Source organism: Colobus angolensis, unplaced genomic scaffold (assembly GCF_000951035.1).
Source record: "Colobus angolensis palliatus isolate OR3802 unplaced genomic scaffold, Cang.pa_1.0 Scaffold99, whole genome shotgun sequence".
Classification (NCBI taxonomy): Eukaryota; Metazoa; Chordata; class Mammalia; order Primates; family Cercopithecidae; genus Colobus; species Colobus angolensis.
This window is the reverse complement of record NW_012123931.1, coordinates 5,865,964-5,892,820: the sequence shown is the minus strand read 5'-3', so window position 1 is coordinate 5,892,820 and position 26,857 is coordinate 5,865,964. Positions and strand designations below refer to the sequence as shown.

Sequence of the window (26,857 nt, the reverse complement as noted above, 5' to 3'; positions counted from 1 at the left end):
TTTTTTTTTTTTTGAGACAGAGTCTTGCTCTCACCAGCCTAGAGTGCAGTGGCATGATCTTGGCTCACTGCAACCTCCGCCTGCCTCTTGGGTTCAAGTGATTCTCCTGCCTCAGCCTCCCGAGTATCTGGGACCACAAGCGCATGCCACCATGCCCAGCAAATTTTTGTATTTTCAGTAGAGATGAGGTTTCACCATGTTGGCCAGGCTGGTCTCGATCTCTTGACCTTGTGACCCACCTGGGCCTCCCAAAGTGCTGGGATTACAGGTGTGAGCCACCATGCCTGGCGAATGCCTTTTATTTTCATCTCTTCTCTGATGACTTTGGCCAGGATTTCCAATTTTATGTTGAATAGGAGTTTTGAGAGAAGGCATCCTTATCTTGTGCCAGTTTTCAAGGAGGAATGCTTCCAGCTTGTGTCCAGTCAGTATGTTGGCTGTAAGTTTGTCATAGATATCTCATTATTTTGAAGTGTGTACCTTCAATGCCTGGTTTGTTGAGGATTTTAAACATGAAAAATGTTAAATTATATTGAAAGTGTTTTTAGCATCTATTGAGATCATCTTTTGGTATTTGTTATTAGTTCTCTTTATGTGATGAATAACATTTATTGATTGTATGTTGAACCAACTTGCATCCCAGAGATGCAGCCTACTTGATTATAGTGGATTAGCTTTTTGATGTTCTTCTGAATTTAGGTTGCCAGTATTTTGTTGAGGATATTTTCATCAGTGTTCATCAAGGATATTGGCCTGAAGTTTTCTATCTTTTGTTTGGTCTCTGCCAGGTTTTGATATCAGAATGATGTTATTCTTACATATAATGAGTTGAAAAGGAGTCCTTTCTTTTCAATATTTTGAAATATTTTTAGTAGAAGTGGTACTAGCTCTTTTTTATACATCTGGTAGACTTCAGCTAGGAATTTGTCTGGTTCTTGCTTTTTTTTTTTTTTTTTTTGGTTAGTAGGCTATTTGTTACTCATTGAATTTTGGAGATTGTTATTGGTCTATTCAGGGATTCAGTTTCTTATTTGTTCAGTCTTTGGAAAATGTGTCTTTGCTCCCAGGTTACTATTCTCAAGCTTGGCCCAAATAAACTCTCTTATATTCATGTTGCCTCCACTTTTTCCTTTTAGGTAGTCATATTATGTAGAATGAGCTAGAGCAGACTCTATGAGGGGATCTCTCCTTTGATTGTACTCCACTTACTGTAACACCCAAGAATGCAGAGTGTGGTTGATCTTACTTAGAATCTGCACATAAGGTCTGGCCTCTTCCTGGGATTTACAGGACAGGGCCAGACTTTAGATTGAGAATGTACAGAAAACCAACAGGAGGCATTTTCTCCACTGTGAGTTGTCAATATAGACATCTTAAAGCCCCCTTTGAGAGTGTGGTTCTTAAAACTTTTCAGATCTTGTTCAGTGATTTACCACAGTCATGCCAGAGCTCCAGATATAAATAGAATCTGATGACAGAATCAGCATTTTAAGAGTGAGATATCAAAGTCATAATGTATCCATAGCCATGACCACAACTATACCTACCTGTAAAATGTGATTCTGGAGTACAGTATTCTTCCTCTTATCCAAGAGCTAGCTAGGCAGGACAAGTGATCCAGGTTCTGGAGCTCCACCAGGCCATTTTCTATTTGGAATCAGCCTGAATCTCTCCAGCCTGGATTATCATTGGGCCATCAGCCAGGGTCACTAAGAACCCTCTCACAATCACCTAGGCGTCTTTGAGATATTTGAGGATGTCTAGGGCAGAATTGTGTTAGGCTGACGAGAGTGGTTAATTCTGCTTCTGACTTAGTGTAAGAGAAATGAGTCATTCTGTGTGTGTGTATGTGTGTGTGTGTTTTGTTTCTTCTTCTTTTTTTCTTTTTTTAGACGGAGTATTGCTCTATTGCCTAGGCTGGAGTGCAGTGGCGCAATCTCGGCTCACTGCAGCCTCCACCTCCCGGGTTCAAGGGACTCTTCTGCCTCAGCCCCCCAGATAGCTGGGAATTCAGGCACTTGCCACCACGCCTGGCTAATTTTTGCATTTTTAGTAAAGACAAGGTTTCATCATATTGCACAGGCTGGTCTTGAACTCCTGACCTTGTGATCTCCCCGCCTCAGCCTCACAAAGTGCTGGGATCACAGGCGTAAGCCACCACACCCGACAATTCTGTGTTTTTTTCTCCCCTCATACAAGAGATAACTTTGGTTGGTACCCAGATGAGAGTTTCTCAAGTTTCCAGGTATTTGGATGAAAGCAATAGGTCTGGTGACTCAAACAGATAAAGTAATTGTTTTCATTTTATATGGCCATTCAAAAAACAGATGAAGCAGTCATGGTCCTACTATCCAGGAACATTTTGTCTAGACTAACAACTGGATACATGTGTGAATTAAGCATTATATGGTTGATACAATGAATAGATGTGTCCAAAAGAAATTTGGGCCACTGTTTTATGTTGTTACTTCTGGTATCATCACCTGAAGGGCTATTTATGGAGTGAAGATTTGTTATTATTTGTGTTTCTTTTACTTTGCTAAGAATATATATTTATCTTCTAGTATAATTATTCTAAAGAACTTTAAGAAATTTGTTTAAATTGCTTATTAGTATATGTTATAAAATTGACAGAGCAGTTGCAAAAATAGATTAAAGTTACATAAGCTCTGGGATTTAAGATTCTCTTAGGTAAGCTTAGGAAAAACAGAATTGGAAATACCTTGGTGGCAGAGAGAACAAAATTCTACATAGGGTCCTTTCCCTGCCCAAATTCTGTTCAGATTCATCTTTTTTGGAGGCCTTATTTATGTCTGGCCCCACTCCGGAGCCTTGCCTCACAAAACTGATTCATAAAAATCAGAGTTTTGGCTGGGTGTGATGGCTCACACCTGTAATCCCAGCACTTTGGGAGGCAGGCAGATCATGAGGTCAGAAGTTCGAGACCAGCCTGACTAACATGGTGAAACCTCGTCTCTACTAAAAATACAAAAATTAGTCCCATCTGCTCAGGAAGCTGAGGCAGGAGAATCACTTGAACCTGGGAGGCGGAGGTTGCAGTGAGCCAAGATCGTGCCACTGTACTCCAGCCTGGGCAAAAAAAAAAAAAAAAAAAAGATTGGAGTTTTGTCTGGTGAATCCTGCTGCCTTTCTAGAGCTGGTGCTCACAATTTTCTGAAACCCAAAAACAGATAAATGAGAGATAAACTATTTATTTTAGGATCTTATTTTTTAAATTTTATATTAAAACCAGTGCTTACAGAAGCGTTCCATTTAGCGACTTGTTTTCTATTTCTGCCAGTGTAGCAGTTGCTCCACAAGCCACAAACAAGAAAATATATACATAATAAAAATTCCTTTAAACTACATTAAACTTTTTCTATGTTTTTCTCATCTGCCTATATTTAGCTTTTATTCTATACATTTAAAACAAAATCAATGACAGAGAAACAGAGGAAGAAATAAAAATGCTGAACCCTTTATCTAAATCCTGGGAATTATTAAACACTTAGTATCAACTTTCAGGGTGTTATTAGGATTAAATCACATAATGTGTTATGCCCGGCACAGTGCTCTGTAACATACTCTTAAGCCCGTAGTACCTGCTTAATAAACATTGCATTAGTATGTGTGTACATGTTACTTTCCAAAGGCAGATTTATTCAGACATTGCTGCCTTCTGTTCGTTCTGTAAACTTTAAACAGCCAGCAAAGAATATAAAACTTTAAGATGGAGATTGGTTTTATTTGTACCAGAAGTATTTGTGTTGTGACAAAAGTGCTGAGTGTAAGGGACTCTGTGCTGTGTCTGCTTCCTCTAGCTGAGTGCTATTGATAATGGGTCTAGGAGGAGCAACATCAGCATTGACAGGGAACTCGTTTGAAACACCCATTCATGGACCCTTTTCAAACTTGCATATTCACATTACATAGAGTGGGGCCAAAATTACCAGCCGAGTTTTAAGTTCTTTAAAGTTTGAGAGGCAATGCTTAGCTAAGTGGTTATCAGCCCCATCTTTTTTGTTTGTTTGTTTGTTTTGCTTTTGTTTTTGAGACAGGATCTCACTCTGTCACCCAGTCTGGAGTGCAATGGCTTAATCTCGGCTCACTGCAACCTCCGCCTCCTGGGTTCAAACCATTCTCATGCCTCAGCCTCCTGAGTAGCTGGGATTACAGGCACCCATCATCATTCCTGGCTAATTTTTTGTGTTTTTAGTAGAGATGAGGTTACATCATGTGGGCCAGGCTGATCTTGAACTCCTGACCTCAGGTGATCCATGTGCCTCGGCCTCCCAATTACTGGTGTGAGTCACTATACCTGGCCTCTGCCCAGTCTTCTAATTAGGATTACATGGCAGATATCTCTGTGCTTATGCCCTTTCCACGGATTTTGTTTATTGTTGGGGGTGGAAGCATCCATGTTGTTTTAATGAAGTGCTTCATGTGACTCTAAGGGGAGGCCAGAATCAAGTATGAGGGCTTCAGTATACATTCATGAGAGCTAAGTGCCACCTTGCACTAAAGGGTGGTCACAGAGCCTGTTCTGTTTGGGTTTGGTAGGGACAGGGGAGTGTGGCTCATACTTCCATTACTGTAGCAGAAATTGCTGGCACCGGAGGACAGGAAAAGAGAAACATACCTTTATATTCATAGAGCAGCTCATTGTTCCTGAGTCTCTTCTATTATAAAGGACAGAGAAATGGGTGGACTTTTTCTGCAGGACTTTTCTTTCTGTTTGTGTGCGTGATGGTAGCAGACAAAAAGGTGGTGCTGGCATTTTTAAAGGAATATTCTCAAGATGCAGGTGTAACTTGTCCAGAGAATGTTATCTAAAAAGGATTTTCAGAGAATGAGAGAAAAAATGGCTTTTTTTCAGCTAAACATGTCTCAGATGAAGAGCTGTGTGCACTCTGCTTCATGGAATGCCATGCGTTTAGTACTTGCAAACCTTTACTTCCCTACTTGTGTTTTTCCTCCCTAAGGAGTTTAACTACATTTAAAAATTCTTATAATATTCAAGGCTTTCTGCAAAACATTTCCTTTCCATATACCAGAGCTTTCTCTACATTCTCTACATCATGGCTTTTTATATGCCATGCAGAATTCCTACCATGAATTTATAATCGGCACTATTAAAAATGTTCCCTTTGTGGCTGTTAAAAATGGGGAGATGTAAATACTCAAGATTCCTATTGGGGGAAAGCTGGGGTCCCTAGTAAAGATGGAGAACATGTAATGTTGAGGTTTCATCTGTTTTCTCTATTAACTCTATGCAGAACAGGATTAAGAAAATGCTTTTTAAAATAGGGTGGCATTTATTGCCCAGAAAGTTCTGAAAAAAATTATTAGGAGATATCTGCTCTCTAGGGTGCTAAAGAAAGACTACTTAAAATCACTATTAAAAATAACAGAACGTGGGAGATATCTGTATCTTGAACTTTGTATAAAACTATGTATCTTTATAGTTACATTCAGACTATAATTTACTGTTTGAGGGGCAATATCTTAGCAGTGATGCCATGTTCTTCTATGTGCATGAGAACATCATAAAAATTTGCTGGGTGGGTGTGGTGGCTCACACTTGTAATCCCAGCACTTTGGGAGGATCACCAGAGGTCAGGAGTTTGAGACCAGACTGACCAACATGGAGAAACCCCATCTCTACTAAAAATACAAAATTAGCCGGGCATGGTGATGCATGCCTATAATCCCAGCCACTTGGGAGGCTGAGGCAGGAGAATCACTTGAATCTGGGAGGCAGAGGTTGCAGTGAGCTGAGATGGTGTCATTGCACTCCAGCCTGGGCAACAAGAGCAAAACTCCATCTCAAAGAAAAAAAAAAAAAAAGAAGAAAGAAATTTAGAAATTCAGACTTTACTCCAGATCTTCTGAAGAAAAAAAATCTGCACAACAGGATCTCCAGTTTATTGTTCACCTTTAAAGTTGAGAGGTACCTTCTAACTCAACATGTGTTTTTTGTTTGAAAAATATACACAACTCAAACTTTATGATGTAAATATAGCAGTCAAAGTGTACAAATTTTTGTTTATGCCCTTAATTTTATACTTCTCATCCACAGAAGTATCTCATATATACTGGTGTTACGGATCTTATGCCATTCTCTTCTCTCAGAGTTCGAGAAAACATTAGATAATATTTATGTTTTAAAAATGATTGGGGCCAGGCATGGTGGCTCACGCCTGTAATCCCAGCATTTTGGGAGGCCAGGGTGGGTGGATCACCTGAGGTTGGGAGTTAGAGACCAGCCTGACCAACATGGAGAAACCCTGTGTCTCTACTAAAAATACAAAATTAGTCAGATGTGGTGGTGCATGCCTGTAATCCCAGCTACTCAGGAGGCTGAGGCAGGAGAATCTCTTGAAGCCAGCATGCGGTGGTTGCTTCTGTCTCAAAAAAAAAAAAAAAAAAAAAAATTATTGGATAATTTCAGTTATTCCTGTAAGTGAGAAGCAATTCTCTTTATTCTCTCATTTCACTTTAATTCAAATAATAAATTCTGCCCATGGCCACTTGGTAAATATACGTGTGTCTTGTGTGCTTGTGTTTTTCAGGGACCGTTGACATTTAGGGATGTGGCCATAGAATTCTCTCTGGAAGAGTGGCAATGCCTGGACACTGCTCAGCAGGATTTGTATAGGAAAGTGATGTTAGAGAACTACAGAAACCTGGTCTTCTTGGGTGAGAAGAACTTTAGTACTCAATTACTCATATACCCTAAAAGTTTCATTTCTTTTTTTTTTGTAGAATAATTTTTGGTAATTTATGCTTTGCATAAATGAGTTTCTGATACTTGTTCTTAAGAAAATCTTGAGGATTTATCCACGTAGAAAAGAATTTTTTTAGGATGTTTTATCTTGACTTAAACTTTCCACATTCCTGGGCTGATCTGTATCCTTCACTCTAGATTAGTGGCAATTCCAGAAATTTAGTGGCATAAAATATTGTTGCCCATATCTTAAAATATATTTGCCACCATCAATTTTTGATTAATGAATACCAGGTAGTGAAATTAAGAACCTACAAATGTAAAATATTTTCCAAATACTTAGAAATTTCTGTTATAAATGAGTATTTTAGGATTAATTTTCTAGAATATTCTAATACATCCTCTTTACTAAGCATAGTACTAGGTTGGTAACTGAAGAATATGAGAAAGATTCATGTTATTTATTTTTAATAAAGCAGGTATTGCTGTTTCCAACCCAGACCTGATCACCTGTCTAGAGCAAGGAAAAGAACCCTGGAATATGAAGAGACATGCGATGGCAGATGAACCCCCAGGTAGGTGAGAGTGAACACAACAGACGACATGAATGAGAGGTCCAAAAAAAAAAAAGAAAGCCAATGCTTAAAATGTTATTTGAGAAGCTGTGTTCCAAAGCAAATATTTTCTGGGAAGCCTGAGTTTTTTTTTTTTTTTTTAAATTTTTCTCTTGCATAGGGGCGTCTTCTGTCTTATGCTTTTAAATTCTTTAAGGATTCTTTCCCTTTGGTGATCTCCCTTCAAGTTTGCTGTCAGAACCAAAGTCCTCTTCATGGCATACGAGATTCACAACCTGACTGCTTTTCCATTGTTTTTGGGGGACACACAAATAACTACATGATTTTGAGAAACTCTATGTTAAACTATTTTCTTTTCTTTTCTTTTTTTCTTTTTTTTTTTTTTGAGACTGAGTTTCACACTTGTTGCCCAGGCTGAAGTGCAATGGTGTGATCTAGGCTCACTGCAACCTCCGCCTCCTGGGTTCAAGCAGTTCTCCTGCCTCAGCCTCCCAAGTAGGTGGAATTACAGGCACCCGCCGCCATGGCCAGCTAATTTTTTGTATTTTTAGTAGACACAGGGTTTCACCATGTTGGGCAGGCTGGTCTCGAACTCCTGACCTCAAGCGATCTGCCTGCCTTGGCCTCCCAAAGTACTGGGATTACAGGTGTGAACTACTGCACCTGGCCGAACTATTTTCTTAGTTCTCTTTTTGTTTCACGTCTGAAATGTGTAAGAGGTAGTGGTTTCTGTTTCATTGTTTGTTGTTGTTGTTAACTTTTCTGCACATTCTATTCTGTTCTTATTACTATATTCTGGATATATAGTTTGAAATTATAAAGTATGATGTCTTTCTACTGTGTTCTTTTTTCTCACGATCGCTTTGGCTATTTGAAGTTTATTGTAGTTTCTTACAAATTTTAGAATTGTATTTTCCATTACTGCGAAGAAAAATGCCACTGAAATTTTGATAGGAAATTTATTGAATCTATAGATTACTTAGGTAATAGGATACTTTAACAATATTTATTTTTTCAGTCTGTAGACATGCAATATTTTTAAATTTGTGTCTTCTCTAATTTATTAATAACATGTCTTTCTTTGTAAAGATTTTTTACTTCCTTGGTTAAATTTATTCTCATAAATTTATTATTTTAATGCTATTTTAAATTGTTTTCTTTCTCTGTTGGATAGTTTGTTTTAAGTGTATGGAACGATAACTTAATACTTGTGTGTTAATTTTATATTTTGCTAATTTACTGAGTGTATTTATTAATTCAGACAAATTTCAATGTAATGGTCATAGTTTTTTACATATAAAATCATATGATCCACAAACAGCAACTTTTTGCTTACTTGTCTTCAATTTCAATGGTTTTTTAAAAATGTTTTTGACTCATTATTCTGCCAAATGCTTCCAGTGCTACGTTAAAATAGAAGCATTGACAATGGGCACAATATAGTTTCGCATGAGTGTCTGTGAATTTGAAGGAGCAAACAACTCCTCAAGCTTCTATAAACTGGTTTAAAGATCTTTTTCTGTTATGTCTCCAGGGTCATAGAATGCTCTCTGGGTTTATAGTGGAAAGGGGGTGTAGCTTGGTCACAAGGCTGCTGGGACTGCACTAGGGTCTGCCTTTTGTTGGCTTGTTACAGGGGCTTGGGTAGTTGTAATTCCCATTTTATTTTTGAACAGACTGAATATCCTTCAGGACTTTGATCTGTAGAGCAGGCAGTAGGGCAGGTTTCTGCAGTCAGGTTTATATATAATGGCCCTTATATCGGGATGTGAATGAGTATGGCTTTTATTGAGTACCAGAGAGGATTACTATAGTTATGCAGACAAATTCTTTTGTAATGGTATATCAGTGTTGCACAGCAGATTCTATGAGTAAATATGTCACTTATTGTGCAGTTTCATATCAGTATTTTGTTAATGTAGATTTCTTAACATCGAGTTATTGTGTTTTTTTGTTTCACTTTTGTATTATAATTTTGGACAGCTTGCAATTCGGTTTATCTCTTGTAATTAAGAGATAAATCAGCCATATGTCTGTCACAACTAGATATATATATGTGTCTGTTTATCTATAAATATGACCCCAATATTGGCTATGGCTTATCTTGTATATGTTCTTTCTTAACTAATTTTCAGTGGTTTTATCTCACCTAAGTGAGTAGTCATGGAAATATTTTCACCATCTATTTTCACCATGTGTTTAATGGTGTTTCTCTCACCTTTGTGTGAGAGAAACACTTTTGTAATTTGAAGGTAATTTTTGAAAAGATTTATAAAACTGTATTTTTTTCAGTTTTTCCTTTAGAAAAATGAATTGTTGTAAAAACATAATATTTACCATCTTAAATCTATTTAAGTGTATGTTTTAGGGCCAGGCATGGTGGTGGCTCACATCGGTAATCCAGGATTATTTGAGCTCAAAAGTTTGAGACCAGTCTGGGAAAATATGGAGATGTGTTTTTCAAGATGTTTTTTAAAAATAGCCATGCATGGTGTCGTACATCTGTGGTTCAGGCTGCTTGCAAGATTGAGGTGGAAGTGTTACTTGAGCCTCAGAGTTTGAGGCTCAAGTGAGCCATAATTGTATACTGGAGTGTACACACTCCAGCTTTTTGACAGAGTGAGACTCTGTCTCCAAAAAAGAAAAAAAAACACAACTCTACATTTCAGGCAGTCATGTTAATTATATTCACATTGTTATGCAAAAGACTTTTAGATATTTTACATTTTGTGAAACTAAAACTCAATACCATTAAATAACAACAACCCATTTTACCATCTTTCCAGCCCTTGACAAACACCCTTCCTCTTTCTGTTTTTATGAGTGTGACTAATTAAGATATCTCATATAAGTGGAATCATACTGTAGCCATCATTTTGTTACTGGCTTATTTCAGGTGACATAATATTCTCAAAGTTTATCTTAAAATGTGACAAGATTTTCTTTTTTTTCTTTTTTATTTTTGAGACGGAGTCTCCTGTCGCCCAGGCTGGAGTGCAATGACGCAGTCTCGGCTCACTGCAACCTCTGCCTCCCGGGTTCGAGCAATTCTCCTGCCTCAGCCTCCCAAGTAACTGGGACAACAGGCGTGTGCCGCCATGCCCGGCTAATTTTTTGTATTTTTAGTAGAGACAGAGTTTCACCATGTTGGCCAGGCTGGTCTCGAACTCCTGACCCTCAGGTGATCTGCCAACCTCGGCCTCCCAAAGTGCTAGGATTACAGGTGTGAGTCACACCCGCTTGGCAAGATTTTCTTTTTTAAGACTGAATAATATTTCACTGTACACATGTTACATTTTTGATGTGTTTATAAATCAAGAGACAACTGGGTTGCTTCAGCCTTTTAGGTTCTGTGAATACTAGTACAATAAACATGGATGTTCAAATATGTCTTCCAAGTCATGTGTTGCATATTTTAAATTGCTAAACAGGATTGCTGTATTTGATGATAATTCCATTTTTAATTATTTGAGAAACATTTATAACATTTAAAAATAATGACTGCATCTTTGTTTTCTACCAACAATCAACATAAGTTTTATTTTCATTGCATCATCAACAGATTTGGTGTTTTTAAATAATTTATAGTAGTCGTTGTAGTGGGTATGACATGATTGCATTTTTCATTGTTATTTTTATGTGTTTCTCTACAAATTATTAATTTTGCGTGTCGTTTCAAATGCTTTTTTCATTTGTGTATCTTTTATGATAAAAATTTAGTTCAATTAATTTTCAAATGAAGTTATTTAACTTATTGAGTTTTAAGAGTTTTATATATATTTGAATATTAACTATCACATGTAATATGGAAATATTCTTATCCATTTTCTAGGAGACATTTTCACTCAGTTAAATGTTTTGTTTTAATGTGCAGAAATTTTGAAGTATAGTATAATTTTTTTTGTTGTTGCTCATGCATTTAGTGTCTTATCTAAGAAAATGGTGCCAAGACCAATGTCCTGTTTTCTATTTTTTTCTAAGAGACTTAGTAGTTTTTTTATGTCTAAGTATTTTACTGAAAATGTTTTTGTATATGGTTCAAAGAAATGATCCAATCTTATTTTATTAGTATTCATATTTAGTTTTTAACATTATTTTTTGAAAAGATTTTTATTGTTTACTCTTGGCAGCTTTGTAGATCATTTGATTATTTACAAAAGGTTTCATTTCTGGGCTCTGTGTTCTGTTCTTTCATCTGTTTATCTGACTTTGTGTCAGTATTACACTGTTTTTGTTACTGTAGCTTGTTTTTTTTTTTTTTTTTTGAGACGGAGTCTCACTCTGTCGCCCAGGCTGGAGTGCAGTGGCCGGATCTCAGCTCACTGCAAGCTCCACCTTCCGGGTTTACGCCATTCTCCTGCCTCAGCCTCCCGAGTAGCTGGGACTAAGGTGCCCGCCACCTCGCCCGGCTAGTTTTTTATTTTTTAGTAGAGACGGGGTTTCACTGTGTTAGCCAGGATGGTCTCGATATCCTGACCTTGTGATCCGCCCGTCTCGGCCTCCCAAAGTGCTGGGATTACAGGCTTGAGCCACCGCGCCCGGCCAGTTACTGTAGCTTTTAAATTTTTATTGTTATTATTTTTGAGATGGAGTCTGGCTCTGTCACCCAGGCTGGAGTGCAGTGGCTCAATCAGCTCACTGCAGCCTCCTCCTCCTGGATTTCAGCGCTTCTTCTGCCTCAGCACCCCCCGAGTAGCTGAGATTACAGGCGTGCGCCACCATGCCTGGCTAATTTTTGTATTTTTAGTAGACACAGCGTTTCACAGTGTTGACCAGGCTGGTCTCGATCTCCTGAGCTCAGGTGATCCATCCACCTTGGCCTCACAAAGTGCTGGGATTACAGGCGTGAGCCACTGCACTCTGCCTAATATGTTTAAAAATCAGAAAGTTTAATGCCTGTTTATTCTTTTTCATGGGTGTTTGGCTACAGTTCATAATCAAATTTAAAAATTTTAAACAATATTTGTGTAATACAAGTGTGCTATTGTGATTTTTATAGAGGTAATATTGAATTTGTTCACCACTGTAGGTTGTATTGGCAACTTAACTAAATTAAACTTTTTGAACCTTGAGCTGAAGAGTGTGTTTGATTGATTGACTGATTGATTGATTTGAGATGGAGTATCACTCTGTCGTCCAGGCTGGAGTGCAATGGCATGGTCTCGGCTCCCTGCAACCTCTGCCTCCCGGGTTCAAGGAATTCTCCTGCCTCATCCTCCTGAGTAGCTGGGATTACAGGTGCCTGCAACCACACCTGGCTAACTTTTGTATTTTTAGTAGAGACGGGGCTTCACCATGTTGGCCAGGCTGGTCTCGAACTCCTGACCTCAAGTGATCTGCCCACCTTGGCCTCCCAAAATCCTGGGATTACAGGCATGAGCCACTGCGCTTGGCCTTAGTTTTATTTTATAACTCCTGGGATCAAGCAATTTTCTTGCCTTGGCCTCTCAAAATCTTAGTATTATAGCCGTGAGCCACTACACTCGGCCCATGTGTTTTTTTTTTTTTTTTTAATATATTACTGGATTTGACAGTTTTAGTTTTACTTTTTTTTGAGACAGAGTCTCACTCTGTCGCCCAGGCTGGGGTGCAATGGTGCGATCTTGGCTCACTGCAACCTCCGCCTCCCGGGTTCAAGCAATTCTCCTGCCTCAGCCTCCCAAGTAGCTGGGATTACAGGCACCCACCATTATGCCTGGCTAATTTTTGTAGAGACAGGGTTTCACTATGTTGGCCAGGTTGGTCCTGAACTCCTGACATCAGGTGATCCGCCCCCCACGACCTTCCAAAGTGCTGGCATTACAGGTGTGAGCCACTGCACCCAGCCTACTTTTGCTTTTAATTTTTAGTTTCATTCAGTTTTGGTCAGAAAACACACAGTGTATGATTTTGGTCTTCTTATATTTATTGTTGTTTTGAAACAGGATCATACTCTGTCACCCAGGCTGGAGTATAGTGGCATAATTTTGGCTCACTGCAACCTCAGCCTCCTTGACTCAGATGATCTTTTCTTCTTCCTGAGTAGCTGAGACTACAGACATGCACTACCATGCCTCGCTAATTTTTTGATTATTTGTAGTGACCCAGTCTCACTATGTGATCCAGTCTAGTATCAAACTTCTGGTCCCAAGTGATCCTCCCACCTTCATCTTCCAAATTGTTGGGATTAGATGTATCAGCCACTACTCCCAGGTGGTATTCTTTAATAAGACTTTTTATGTGTCCTAACAGAATATATCACATCCAAATAAAAATATTGTATCTTCTCTTGCTTTTAACTGCAAAGTTTTCACATGCTGGTAAGCCTAGTTGGTCTGTGGCATGGCTTGGATGTCCATGTTCTGCAAGGCTCATAATACTCAATATTGGATGTGGAACCTGGTAGGAGGTGTTTGGGTCATAGGGACAAATTCTCATAAATGCCATGGCACCATCCTTTTAGAAATCAGAAAGTTTTCACTACATTAATTCAAATGAGAGCTGGTTCATTAAAATAACCTGTCTCCTTCACCTCACACTTGCTCTGTCTCTTACCATGTGATACGTCCAGCTACTTTGTCTTCCACTAAGATTGTAAGTTTCCTGAGATCCTCCCCAGAAGCAGATACTGACTGGGACACACTATATAGTCTGCCAAATTGTAAGCCAAATAAACCTTTTTACTTTATAATTTATCCACTCTCAGGTATTTGTCTATACGCAAAATAGTTAATACAGTCTATAATGTTGTCTGTTTTCTTATTGATCTTCTATCTAAATTTTTATTTCTTATTGCAAATGGGATCTTGATGTCTACAATTATTATGTTGCTATGTATTTCTTGCTTTACCTTTGCCAAAATATGCTTTATATATTTTGAGTCCTGATGTTATATATACATATACATACATAGATATGATAGTTACAGATTCTTGACCCATTTGGCCACTAGATAATATCAGTGTTTGTCTCATGTTAGTTCTTGACTTAAAGCATATTATATTCAATATAATTACTATCACCTCACCCAATTATGATTACTATTTGCATAGAATATAGATTCTTTTCATTCTGTTACTTTCAGCCTATTTGACTCAATGCTAAAATGAGTCTGTTATAGACAGCATATTGTATGCTTTTTTACTTAAACTACTCAGGCATCTTATTTCTTTTTCTTTTTATAAATTTATTTATTGTTGAGATAGAGTTTCACTCTGTCAACCAAGCTAGTTTGCAGTGGCATGATTACAGCTCACTGCAGCCTCAACCTCCCAAACTCAAGATGATCTCATCTCAGCTTCTCAAGTAGCTGGGCTGCAAATATGTGCCGTCATGCCCAGCTCATTCTACTGTTTTTGTTTTAGTAGGGACAGAGTTTTGCCATGTTGTACAGTCTGGTCTCAGACTCCTGAGTTAAAGTGATCAGCCCCCCTGGGCCTCCCAAAGTCCTGGGATTACATTTTTTTATTAAGTAGTTTAATTAATTTATATTTAAAATGATTGCTTGAAGAAATAAAGTTACTATTACCAGTTTCATTGTTGTTTTTAAAAAAATATTATTTTTTGTGTATTCTGGGGTACATGTACAGGATTTACAAGTTTGTTACATAGGTAAACATGTCCCGTGGAGGTTTACTACACCTATCAATCCATCACTTAGGTATTAAGCCCTGCATGCATTGGCTATTTATATTGATGCTGTTTCCACCACTCTGACAGGTTCCAGTGTGTGTTGTTCCCCTCTATGTGTCCATGTTTGTTTTTTTGTTTTTGAGACAGAGTCTTCCTCTGTCGCCAGGCTGGAGTGCTGTGGCATGATCTCAGCTCACTGCAACCTCTGACCCCCTGGTTCAAACGATTCTCCTGCCTCAGCCTCCCAAGTAGCTGGGATTACAGGCATGCACCTAATAATGTTCAGCTAATTTTTGTATTTTTAGTAGAGATGGGGTTTCACCATGTTGGCCAGAATGGTCTTGATCTCCTGACCTTGTGATCTGCCCACCTCAGCCTCCCAAAGTGCTGGGATTACAGGTATGAGCCACTGTGCCTGGCCCATGTGTTCTTATTGTTCAGCTCCCACTTATGAGTGAGAACATGTGGTTTTTGGTTTTGTGTCCTGCATTAGTTTGCTGAGGATAATGGCTTTCAGCTTCATGCATGCCTTTGCAAAGTACATGATCTTATTCTTTTTTATGGTTGCATAGTATTCCATAGTGTATATGTACCACATTTTCTTTATCCAGTCTACTATTGATGGGTGTATGGGTTGATTCCATGTCTTTGCTATTGTAAATAGTGCTGCAATGAACATCCACATCCACCTACCTTTATAATATAATTATTTATATTCCTTTGGGTATATATCCAGTAATGGGATTGCTGGGTCAAATGGTATTTCTGGTTCTAGGTCCTTGAGGCATTCCCATACTGTCTTCCACAATGATTGAACTAATTTACGTTGCCACCGACAGTGTAAAAGTATTTCTATTTCTCCACAGCCTCACCAGCGTCTGTTGTTTCTTGACTTTTTAATAATCATTATTCTTACTGGCATAAGATGGTATCTAATTCTGGTTTTGATTTGCATTTCTCTAATGATCCCTGATGTTGAGCTTTGTTTTTTGGCCACATAAATGTATTCTTTTGAGAAGTGTCCATGTTCTTTGCCCACTTTTTAATGGGGTTGTTTGTTTTATTCTTGTAAATTTCCTTAAGTTCCTTTTAGACTCTGCATATTAATCTTTGTCAGATGAATAGGTTGCAAAAATGTTCTCCGATTCTGTTCACTCTGTTGATAGTTTTTTTGTTGTTGTTGTGGAGAAGGTTTTTAGTTTAATTAGATTCTATTTGTCAAGTTTTGCTTTTGTTGCAGTTGCTTTTGACGTTTCATGATGAAATCTTTGTCCATGCCTATGTCCTGAATGGTATTGCCTAGATTTTCTTCTAGGATTTTTATAGTTTTGGGTTTCACATTTAAGTCTTTAATCCATCTTGAGTTAATTTTTGTACAGGTGTAAGGAAGGGTTCCCATTTCAGTTTTCTGCATATGGCTAGCTGGTTCTCCCAGCACCATTCATTAAATAGGGAGTTTGTTCCTCATTGCTTGTTTTTGTCAGATTTTTTCAAAGGTTAGATGGTTGTAGATAAGCAGTCATTTCTGAATTCTGCATTCTTTTTCATTGGTCTATGTGTATGTTTTTATACCAGTACCAGGCTGTTTTGGTTACTATAGCCTTGTGGTGTAGTTTGAAGTCAGATAGCATGATGCCTCCAGCTTTGTTCTTTTTGCTTAGAATTGTCTTGGCTATATGGGGTCTTTTGGGTTCCATATGAATTTTAAAATAGATTTTTCTAATTCTGTGAAAGATGTCAGTAATAGTTTAGTGGGATAAGCATTGAATTACTTTTGGCAGTATGGCTGTTTTTACAATATTGATTCTTTCTTTTTTTTTGAGACGGAGTCTTGCTCTGTCGCCCGGGCTGGAGTGCAGTGGCTGGATCTCAGCTCACTGCAAGCTCCGCCTCCCGGGTTCAGGCCATTCTCCTGCCTCAGCCTCCAGAGTAGCTGGGACTACAGGCGCCTGCCACCTCGCCCAGTTAGTTTTTTGTATTTTTAGTAGAGACGGGGTTTCACAGGATGGTCTCGATCTCCTGACCTCGTGATCCGCCCGTCTCGGCCTCCCAAAGTGCTGGGATTACAGGCTTGAGCCACCGCGCCTGGCCAATATTGATTCTTTCTATCTTTTCTATTTATTTGTGTCCTCTCTGATTTTCTTGAGCAGTGGTTTGTGTTCTTCTTAAAAAGGTCCTTCACTTCCCTTGTTTGCTGTATTCCTAGATATTTTATTCTTTTTGTAGCAATTGTGGATGGAAGTTCATTCATGATATGGCTCTCTGCTTGTTTATTGTTAATGTATTGAAATGCTTGTAATTTTTGCACATTGATTTTGTATCCTGAGACTTTGATGAAGCGTCTTATCAGCTGAAGAAGCTTTTGGGCTGACATTGGGGCATTCTAGATATGGTATCATGTCATCTGCAAACAGAGACAGTTTGACTTCCTATTTGAATACCCCTTATTTATTTTTCTTGCCTTATTTTCCTGGCCAGAACTTCCAATACTATGTTGGATAAGAGTGGTGAGAGAGGGCATTCTTCTTGTGCCAGTTTTCAAGGGAAATGCTTCCAGCTTTTGCCCTTTCAGTATGATATTGGCTGTGGGTTTGTCATAAATGACTCTTATTATTTTGAGTTATGTTCCGTAAATACCTAGTTTATTGAGCATTTTTAACATGAAGGTATGTTGAATTTGATCAAAGACCTTTTCTGCATCTATTGAGACAAACACATGGATTTTGTTTTTAGTTCTGTTTATATGATGAATTGTACTTATTTGTTTATGTTGAAAAAGCCTTGCATCCCAGGGATGAAGCTGACTTGATCTCGGTGGATAAGCTTTTTGATGTGCTGCTGGATTTGGTTTGCCAGTGTTTTATTGAGAATGTTTGCATCAATGTTTATCAGAGATATTGGCTTGAAGTTTCTTCTTGTTGTTGTTGTTATATCTTTGCCAGACCTTGGTACCAGAATGATGCTGATCTTATAAAATGAGTTAGAGTGAAGTCCCTCTTTTTCTATCATTTGGAATAGTTTCAGAAGAAATGGTACCAACTCCTCTTTGTACCTCTGGTAGAATTCAACTGTAAATCCATCTGCCCCTGGGCATTTTTAGTTTGTGGGCTATTTATTACTTCCTCAATTTCAGAACTTGTTATTGGTCTATTCAGGGATTCAAATTTTCCCTGGTTTGGTCTTGGGAGGGTGTGTGTGTCCAGTAATTTATCTATTTCTTCTAGATTTTTCAGTTTATGTGCATAGAGGTGTTTATAGTCTTTTCTGATGGTTTGTATTTCTGTGGGGTCAGTGGTGATACTCTTTATCATTTTGTATTGTGTCTATTTCTTCTTCTCTCTTTTGTTCTCCATTACTCTAGCTAGTGTTCTATATATTTTATTAATGTTTTTTAAAAAATAGCTCCTGGATTCATTGATTTTTTTGAAGGGATTTTTGTGTCTCTCTTTCAGTTTCACTCAGATTCTGGCTATTTCTTGTCTTCTGTTAGCTTTGGGATTTGTTTGCTCTTGGTTCTCTTCTTCTTTTAGTTGTAATGTTAGGGTGTCAATTTGAGATCTTTTCCAGCTTTTCGACGTGGCTATGTAGTGGTATAAATTTTCCCCTTAACACTGCTTTAGCTATGTTCTAGAGATTCCAGTACATAGTCTCTTTGTTCTCATTGGTCTCAAATGCTTTCTTGGTTTCTGATTTAATTTTATTATTTACCCAGAAGTCATTCAGGAGCAGGTTGTTCAATTTCCATGTACTTGTGTGGTTTTGAGTGAGTTTCTTACTCTCAAGTTCCAATTTGATTGCACTGTGGTCTGAGAGACTGTTATGATTTCAGTTGTTTTGCATTTGCTAAGGAGTGTTCCTTCCAATTATGTGATCACTTTTAAAGTAAGTGCCATGTGGCACTTAGGAGAATGTGTATTGTGTTGTTCTTGAATGGAAAGTTCTGTAGATATCTGTCAGGTCCATTTGACCCAACGCTGAGTTCAAGTCCTGAATATCTTTGTTACTTTTCTGTCTCAATTATTGGTCTAATATTGGCAGTAGGGTGTTAAAGTCTCCCACTATTATTGTGTGGGAGTTTGTTTAAGTCCCTTTGTAGGTCTCTAGGAATGTTTTATAAATCTGGATGCTCCTTGAATTGATTCCTTTAGCATTATGTAATGCCCTTCTTTTTCTGTTTTGATCTTTGTTGGTTTAAAGTCTGTTTTGTTAGAAACTACAATTGCAACTCCTCCTTTTTTCTTTTATTTGCTTGATGAATTTTCCTCCATTCCTTTATTTTAAGCCCGTGTGTGTGTGTTTGCATGTGAGATGGGTTTCTTGAATATGGCACACCAATGGGTCTTGACTCTTTAACCAGCTTGACATTAGGTATCTTTTAATGAGGGCATTTAGCCCATTTAAATTTAAGATTAGGCCATGCATGGTGGCTTATGCCTGTAATCCCAGCACTTTGGGAGGCTGAGGCAGGTGAATCACCTGAGGTCAGGAGTTCATGACCAGCCTGGCCAACATGGCGAAACCCTACCTCTACTAAAAATATAAAAATTAGCCTGTCATAGTGGTGCACATCTGTAATCCCAGCTGCTCAGGAGGCTGAGGCACAATTGCTTGAACCTGGGAGGCAGATGTTGCAGTTAGCCAAGATTGTGCACTGCACTTTAGCCTGGGTGACAGAACAAGACTCTGTCTCAAAAAAAAAAAGTTTAAGGTTAATATTGCTATGTGTGAATTTGATCCTGTTTTCATGGTGCTAGCTGGTTATTTTGAAGACTCTTTGATGTAGTTTTTTTGTAGTGTCATTGGTCTTTGTACTTCAGTGTGTTTTTGCAGTGGCTAGTAATGGTTTTTTTTTCTTTCCACGTTTAGCCCTTCTTTCAGGAGCTCTTGGAAGGCAGGCCTGGTGGTGATGAATTCCTTCAGCGTTTGCTTGTCTGAAAATGATTGTATTCCTCCTTTACTTATGAAGCTTAGTTTTCCTGGATATTCTTGTCTGGAAATTCTTTTCTTTAAGAGTGTTGAGTAGTGGCCCCCAATCTCTTATGGCTTGTAGGGTTTCTGCTTAAAGGTCTGTTGTTAGTCTGATGAACTTTTGTCTGTAGGTGATGTGGCCTTTCTCTCTGACTGCCTTATCATTTATTCCTGAATTTCAATCTTGAAGAATCTGATGATTTTGTGTCTTGGGGATGATCTTCTCATGGAGTATCTTACTGGGGTTTTCTGGATTTTCTGATTTTGAATGTTGGCCTTTCTTGTTATGTTGGAAAAGTTCTTCTGGATGATATCCTGAAGGATGTTTTCTAACTTGGTTCCATTCTCCCTATCCAAGGTACCCCAGTCAGTCATAGTTTCAGTCTTTTTACATAATCTCATAGACCTCGAAGATTTCTTTCATTCCTGTTCTTTTTTCTTCAGTCTTGTCTGCCTGTTTTATTTCGGCAAGATAGTCTTCAAACTCTGAAGTTCTTTCGTCAGCTTGGTCTACTCAGTTATTGATACTTGTGGTTGCATTGTGAAGTTCTGATGTTGTGTTTTTCAGTTCCATTAGGTCATTTATGTTCCTCTCTAAATTAGTTGTTTTGGTTAACAGCTCCTGTCATGTTTTTCATGGTTCTTAGCTTCTTTGCATTGGGTTAGAACATACTCCATTAGTTCAGCAAAGTTCATCATTAACCACCTTCTGAAGCCTACTTTTGTCAATATATCTACCTCAGCCTCTGCCCAGTTCTGTGCCCTTGCTGGAGATAGGCTAGTTGGGATCATTTGGTGAAGACGCACTCTGGCTTTTTAAGTTTTCAGCATTTTTTGGTTTATTCTTTTCATCTTTGTGAGTTTTTCTAGCTTCGATCTTTGAGGCTGCTGACCTTTGGATGGGATTCTTGTGGGGACTTTTTTGTTTGTGCTGTTTTTGTTGTTGCTGTTTGTTTTTCTTTTTCTTTTTTTTTTTTTTTGTTTGAGATGGAGTCTCGCTCTGTTGCCCAGGCTGGAGTGCAGTGGTGCGATCTGGGCTCACTGCAAGCTCTGCCTCCCGGGTTCACGCCATTCTCCTGCCTCAGCCTCCCGAGTAGCTGAAACTACAGGCACCCGCCACCATGCCCGGCTAATTTTTTGTATTTTTAGTAGAGATGGGGTTTCACTGTGTTAGTCAGGATGGTCTTGATCTCCTGACCTCGTGATCTTCCTGCCTTGGCCTCTTAAAGTGCTGGGATTACAGGCGTGAACCACTGCGCCCGGCCTCTGTTTGTTTGTTCTAACCATCAGACCACTTTTCTGTAGCACTGCTGTGATTTGCTTGGGATCTACTTCAGACCCTATTTGCCTGGGTTTCTCCCACACCTGGAGGTGTCAACCAGTGGAGCCTGCAGAATAGCAGAGATGACTGCTTGCTCCTTCCTCTGGGATCTTTGTCCTAGAAGGGGAATGACCTGTGACAGTGGGAACACTCCTTTATAAGTTATCTGATGATGTCTGTTGGGGGGCGGTCTCACCCAGTCAGGATGCATGAGATCTGGGAACCACTTAAGAAAGCACTCTGGCTGCCCCTTGGTGGAGTGGCTGTGCTGCACTGGGGGAAATTCCATACATCTGTACTGCCCGGATTGCTCAGAGCAGCAGGGGGAAAGACTAAGTCTGTTGATCTGCAGAAACTACCTCATTGTTTCTGTTTTACGTGTTTCTTGTAGATAAGTTTTTTCTCATTTTCTGTTTTACTAGCTTAATTTTTGTTTAACTTTATTGTTACATGCTTTATTTTTTCATTTTGATTTGCATACTTTCTATAAATATTATGTGATCATCTTGAAGTATAATGTAATTATCTTAAAATGGAGATTACATAAAACATCTTAAAGTTAAAAAAATAAGGCCAGGCGTGGTGGCTCACACCTGTAATCAGCACTGTGGGAGGCTGAGGTGGATGGATCACCTGAGGTCAGGAGTTTAAGACCAGCCTGGCCAACATGGTGAAACTCCGTCTCTACTAAAAATACAAAAATTAGCTGGGTGTGGTGGCGGGCACCTGAGACTGAGGCAGGATAATCACTTGAACCAAGATGGCAGAGGTTGCAGTGAGCCGAGATTGCGCCACTGCACTCCAGCCTGGGTGACAGAGCAAGACTCCATCTCCAAAAAAAAAGTAAAAAAGATATGTTTACCTTCTTAAAAACTTTAATTAAATACAAGACCTATACTGCTATGTTTTCCAGTTTGTTATTGATATTGCAAATTATATTATGTATCTATTAACGGATTTATATCTTGTATTTTTATATCTACAGAACTTTAATGGTTTTATGCACCATTATTATGATAGTAAAAAATTCTGTGTCTTTATATTTACATTTAATAGAGAGCTTTATATTTACATATGGTTTTATGATGCCATCTAGCATCATTTTAGTTTTCAACATAATGGATTCATTTTAGCATTTCTGTTTGTTTATGTGCAGAGTCTATGTTTCTCAGACTGGATCTTGGACTCCTGGTCTCGGGAGATCTGACTGCCTTGGCTTTCTAAAGCTGTAGAATTACAGGCATGAGCCACTGTGTCTGGCTACCATGTAACATTTCTTGTAGGACTATGCTAGTTGTAATGAACACCCTGAAATTTAATTTAGGAAAGTCTTCATTTTTATTTTGTTTTTCAAATAAAATAACTTTGAATTAAGAATTATTGGTTAGAATTTTTTTATTAAATCAAAATTTGGGAAGTTCTCAGCTTTCTTTTTCTTTAATTTACCTCTGTATTACTTTTTCCCTGTATTTGTCTTCTAAGATTTATTTCATGAATATATTGATGTACTTGATGGTGTCCAATAAGTTTTACATTCCATATTTTTCTTTTGCGATTTTATATTTTTATGTTATATATTTTAGGGTATGCCACTTCACACCAGTTAACTGTTTTGATGTTTTTGTTTATATTATAATTGTGTATGACAATGTTTAACTCTGTACAGTCTGAGGCAGTTTGGAGCAGAATCAAATACAAATCAGCCATACGTCTATTGCCAATATAATTATCTCTGTCTGTTTCCCTTTATAAATATTATCTCTTTATTTTTTATGACATATATTTGTTATGTAGGTTTGTTGTGAATGGTTGTTCAGTCTTGTCTAGGTGAGCAGTCATCTCCTTATTTCAGTATCTATTGTGAACCTATATTATTTTTGTGTGGGAGAAACACTCTTGGATTTGAAGATTATATACAAACTATCATAACTTTGTATCTTTATTAGGTATTGTTTATTTTTACTTGTCAGAACCACATAACAAAATTTATTATCAAACATTTTAAAATACGCTGTTTAGGCCAGGTGCAATGGCTCACGCCTCTAATCCCAGGTCTTTGGGAGACAAGGCAAGCGGATTGCCTGAGGTCAGGAGTTCGAGACCAGCCTGGCTAACATGGTGAAACCCTGTCTCTACTAAAAATACAAAAATTACCCGGGCATGGTGGGGCCTGTAGTCCCGCTACTCAGGAAGCTGAGGCAGGAGAGTCACTTGAACCCGGGAGGTGGAGGTTGCAATGAGCTGAGATCACGATGCCAGCGCACTCCAGCCTAGGTGACAGAGCAACATTCCGTCTTTGAAAAAAATAAAATATGCTGTTTAATCTTACTAATTATATGACAATGTTATGCAACTTATCTCTAGAACGTTTATATGTTGCAAAGCTAAATCTCAATACACATTACACACCTTTGATTTTTCTCATTTCCTGGCACTTTTCCAACACCATTCTGTTCTCTGTTTTTAAGGGTGTAACTGCTTTGTATATTTTATACAGTTTCTGTCATTTTGTGGCTGACTCATTTCATTTTGCATAATGTCATCAAGGTTTATCTTTCTAGTTGTTAGAATATTTTTGGCTTTTTAAGTCCTAGGTGATATTCCAGTATTTTTATATTTTAAATTATATGTGCTGAATAATTTGGTGACAGAAATTTGCATTCCTTTTACCTATTGGCTTTCAGTAACAATGCTGCAATAGTTATGGATAGGCAAATAACTTCATATGGCCATCCATGTGAACATTTATAAATGTGCTAACTTCTATTGTATTAGTTCACTTATTTTTGAGACAGTGTTGCTTTCTCACTCAGGCTGGAGTGCAGTGGCGCAATCTCGGCTCACTGCAACCTCCGCTTCCCGGTTCAAGTGATTCTCCTGCCTCAGCCTCTTGAGTAGCTGGGACTACAGGCTCGTGCCACCAGGCCCAGCTAATTTTTTTATTTTTAGTAGAGACGGTTTCACCATGTTGGCCAGGATGGTCTCGATCTCTTGACCTCGTGATCCGCCTGCCTTGGCCCCCCAAAGTCCTGGAATTACAGGCATGAGCCACCATGCCCGGCCTATTAGTCTACTTTTTAGCCATTATACTCATACCAAATTGTTTTTATTCTGTAACTTTGTAATGTATTTTGAAATCAGGAACTATAACGAGTTCAACATTGTTCCTTTTTTTTTTTTTTGAAGACTTTGAGTACTTTATTGTCTTTTGAGAGTCCCTATACTACTTTTGGGGTTGCTGTTTCTATTTCCTCAAAAATGCAATGAGAAATTTTAAAAAATTGCATTAAATCTCTGTATTACATTGAGCAGTATGGACATTTTCAAAACATTATTTCAACCTTTGAACAGGAGCGTGCTGGAGAGTGTGTTTAATATCTATATAGTTGTACATTTTTCAGGTTTTGTCTGTTTTATACTCATTTCATTTTGGTCATAGAATGTAATTCATAAATTTTCAGTTTTAAAAAATTTGTTAAGACTTCTTTTTTGACCTAAGAAGTGGTCTATCAAGGACAATGTTGGATGAGATATTGAGATGAATGTATCCTGATATTGTTGAGTGTTCTCTATACCTCTGTTAGGAATAATTGTTTGATACTGCCTTCAAGTCCTCTCTTCACTTACTAATATTCTGTCTTGTATTATTTTTATTACAGAAAGTTGGGTATTGAAATGTCCTACCATAATTATATTACTGTCTAGGTGTTTTTCCATTCTGTAAATATTTGCTTTATATATTTGGAAACTTAATGTGAGATACAAACACACACAAACACATATATATATACACATAGGCTCCCAGTAAATGAATGTATTATTGTTTAATGTCCTTCTTTGTCTCTTTGCAGTTTTGACTTAAGTGTATTTTATAAAATGTGACAGTTTTTGACTTAAGATGTAGCTTGTGTAATATTATTTTGGCCTCTTCAGCTCTTATTTGGTTAATATTTGTATGGAATGTCTAAATCCATCTTGCCACTTTCAGTCCTTTTTTATCATTAGATTTTAGCTGACTCTTGTAGAGAGGCAAGTTGGATCTTGGTGTGAGAAACAAACTCACCCATCCAAACCCAAAGAATGGACTCAGAGACCTAGAGAACAGCGAAAATGAGACCTTTAATGACAGTCTTGCAAGATTGAGTGTCTGGCATGCAGGCACACGCAGCACAGTTTCAACAAACAATTTGTCTCTTAGTGCACAGGCTCCTCCCCCGGTTCCTCATAGGCTGACTACTATGGGGTCACAGTCTTCCCAGATGTCAGCTATTGGCAAGGGCTTTAGGTGTTTCTTTTTGAGTTGTCTTGTTGCATTTTATTGCAGCCCAAAATAAATTGCAACTGTTCAGGACTCTTCAGAGGTTTGACTTGTGGCCCTAGTGGCTGCATTTAGCTTATAAGAAAGGATACAATTATCTATGTTGCAAATTAACCTAAATGTTTTGGTGGGATGGGGAGGGGGTAGTTGCAAGGGCCCTGACCCATAGGCACCTGGCTGCTGGGTAAAAGAGAAGGCAGTAAGGAGGCGGCTGGTGACTCAGTACACTCTGCTTCTTTATCACTTTATTTCCATGTAACCTGCTTAAAACTAACGCACTTAGAATTGAGAACGGACCATCACATATAGGTTATTTTCTACATTGGTTTTTTATTTTTATTTTTTATTTATTATTTTTGAGACAAAGTCTCACTATGTCATCCAAGCTGGAGTGCAATGGCATGATCTTGGCTCACTGTAACTTCCGCCTTCCAGGTTCAAGTGATTCTACTGTCTCAGCCTCCTGAGTAGCTGGGATTACAGGCGGGTACCACTACACCCAGCTAATTTTTGTATTTTTGCTAGAGATGGTGTTTCACCATGTAGCCCAGGCTGGTCTCAAACTCCTGACCTCAGGTGATCTGCCCATCTTGGCCTCTGAAAGTCCTGGGATTACAGGCGTGAGCCACCGCACCCAGCCAAAATTTTTTTTTGTTGTTGTTAGATGGAATCTTGCTCTGTCGCCCAGGCTGGAATGCAGTGGTGAGATCTCGGCTCACTGCAAGCTCCACCTCCCGGGTTCACGCCATTCTCCTACTTCAGCCTCCCGAGTAGCTGGGACTACAGGCGTCCACCACGCTGGGCTAATTTTTTGTATTTTTAGTAGAGATGGGGTTTCACCGTGTTAGCCAGGATGGTCTCAATCTCCTGAGCCCGTGATCTGCCTGCCTCGGCCTCCCAAAGTGCTGGGATTACTGTCATGAGCCAGTGTGCCCAGCCTCAAAATTTTTTTAATAAATCACTTTATTGAACGTATGTCTCTTGATTGTGAAGTTAGTTATATATATGTATGTGTATATATATAAACTCTGAAACAGACTTACTAATGTTATTTTATTGTTTTATGTGATTCTTGTATCTTTGTCTTTGTCTCTCATTCTCTCCTTTTTTTTTTTTTTTTTTGAGACGGAGTCTCGCTCTGTCGACCAGGCTGGAGTGCAGTGGCCGGATCTCAGCTCACTGCTAGCTCCGCCTCCCGGGTTCACGCCATTCTCCTACCTCAGTCTCCCGAGTAGCTGGGAATACAGGCGCCCGCCACCACGCCCGGCTAACTTTTTTGTATTTTTAGTAGAGACAGGGTTTCACCCTGCTAGCCAGAATGGTCTTCATCTCTGGAT

At 38.5% G+C, this 26,857-nt stretch overlaps 1 protein-coding gene across 4 annotated transcripts in view; it reads left to right on the top strand.

Annotated features, from left to right (window-relative positions):
- Nucleotides 1-26,857, top strand: part of LOC105505193 (zinc finger protein 430) — a 34,177-nt gene that overhangs the window by 1,137 nt on the left and 6,183 nt on the right. Inside the window, exons 1-3 of one of the 4 annotated variants that reach the window (XM_011932978.1) lie at nucleotides 486-519; nucleotides 6,577-6,699; nucleotides 7,207-7,302. In XM_011932978.1, the coding sequence (XP_011788368.1) occupies nucleotides 486-519; nucleotides 6,577-6,699; nucleotides 7,207-7,302 (253 nt within the window). Of the gene's footprint in view, nucleotides 1-485; nucleotides 520-6,549; nucleotides 6,700-7,203; nucleotides 7,303-26,857 lie in introns of those variants that run through there. The other 3 variants (XM_011932976.1, XM_011932977.1, XM_011932980.1) reach the window with 3 other exon arrangements.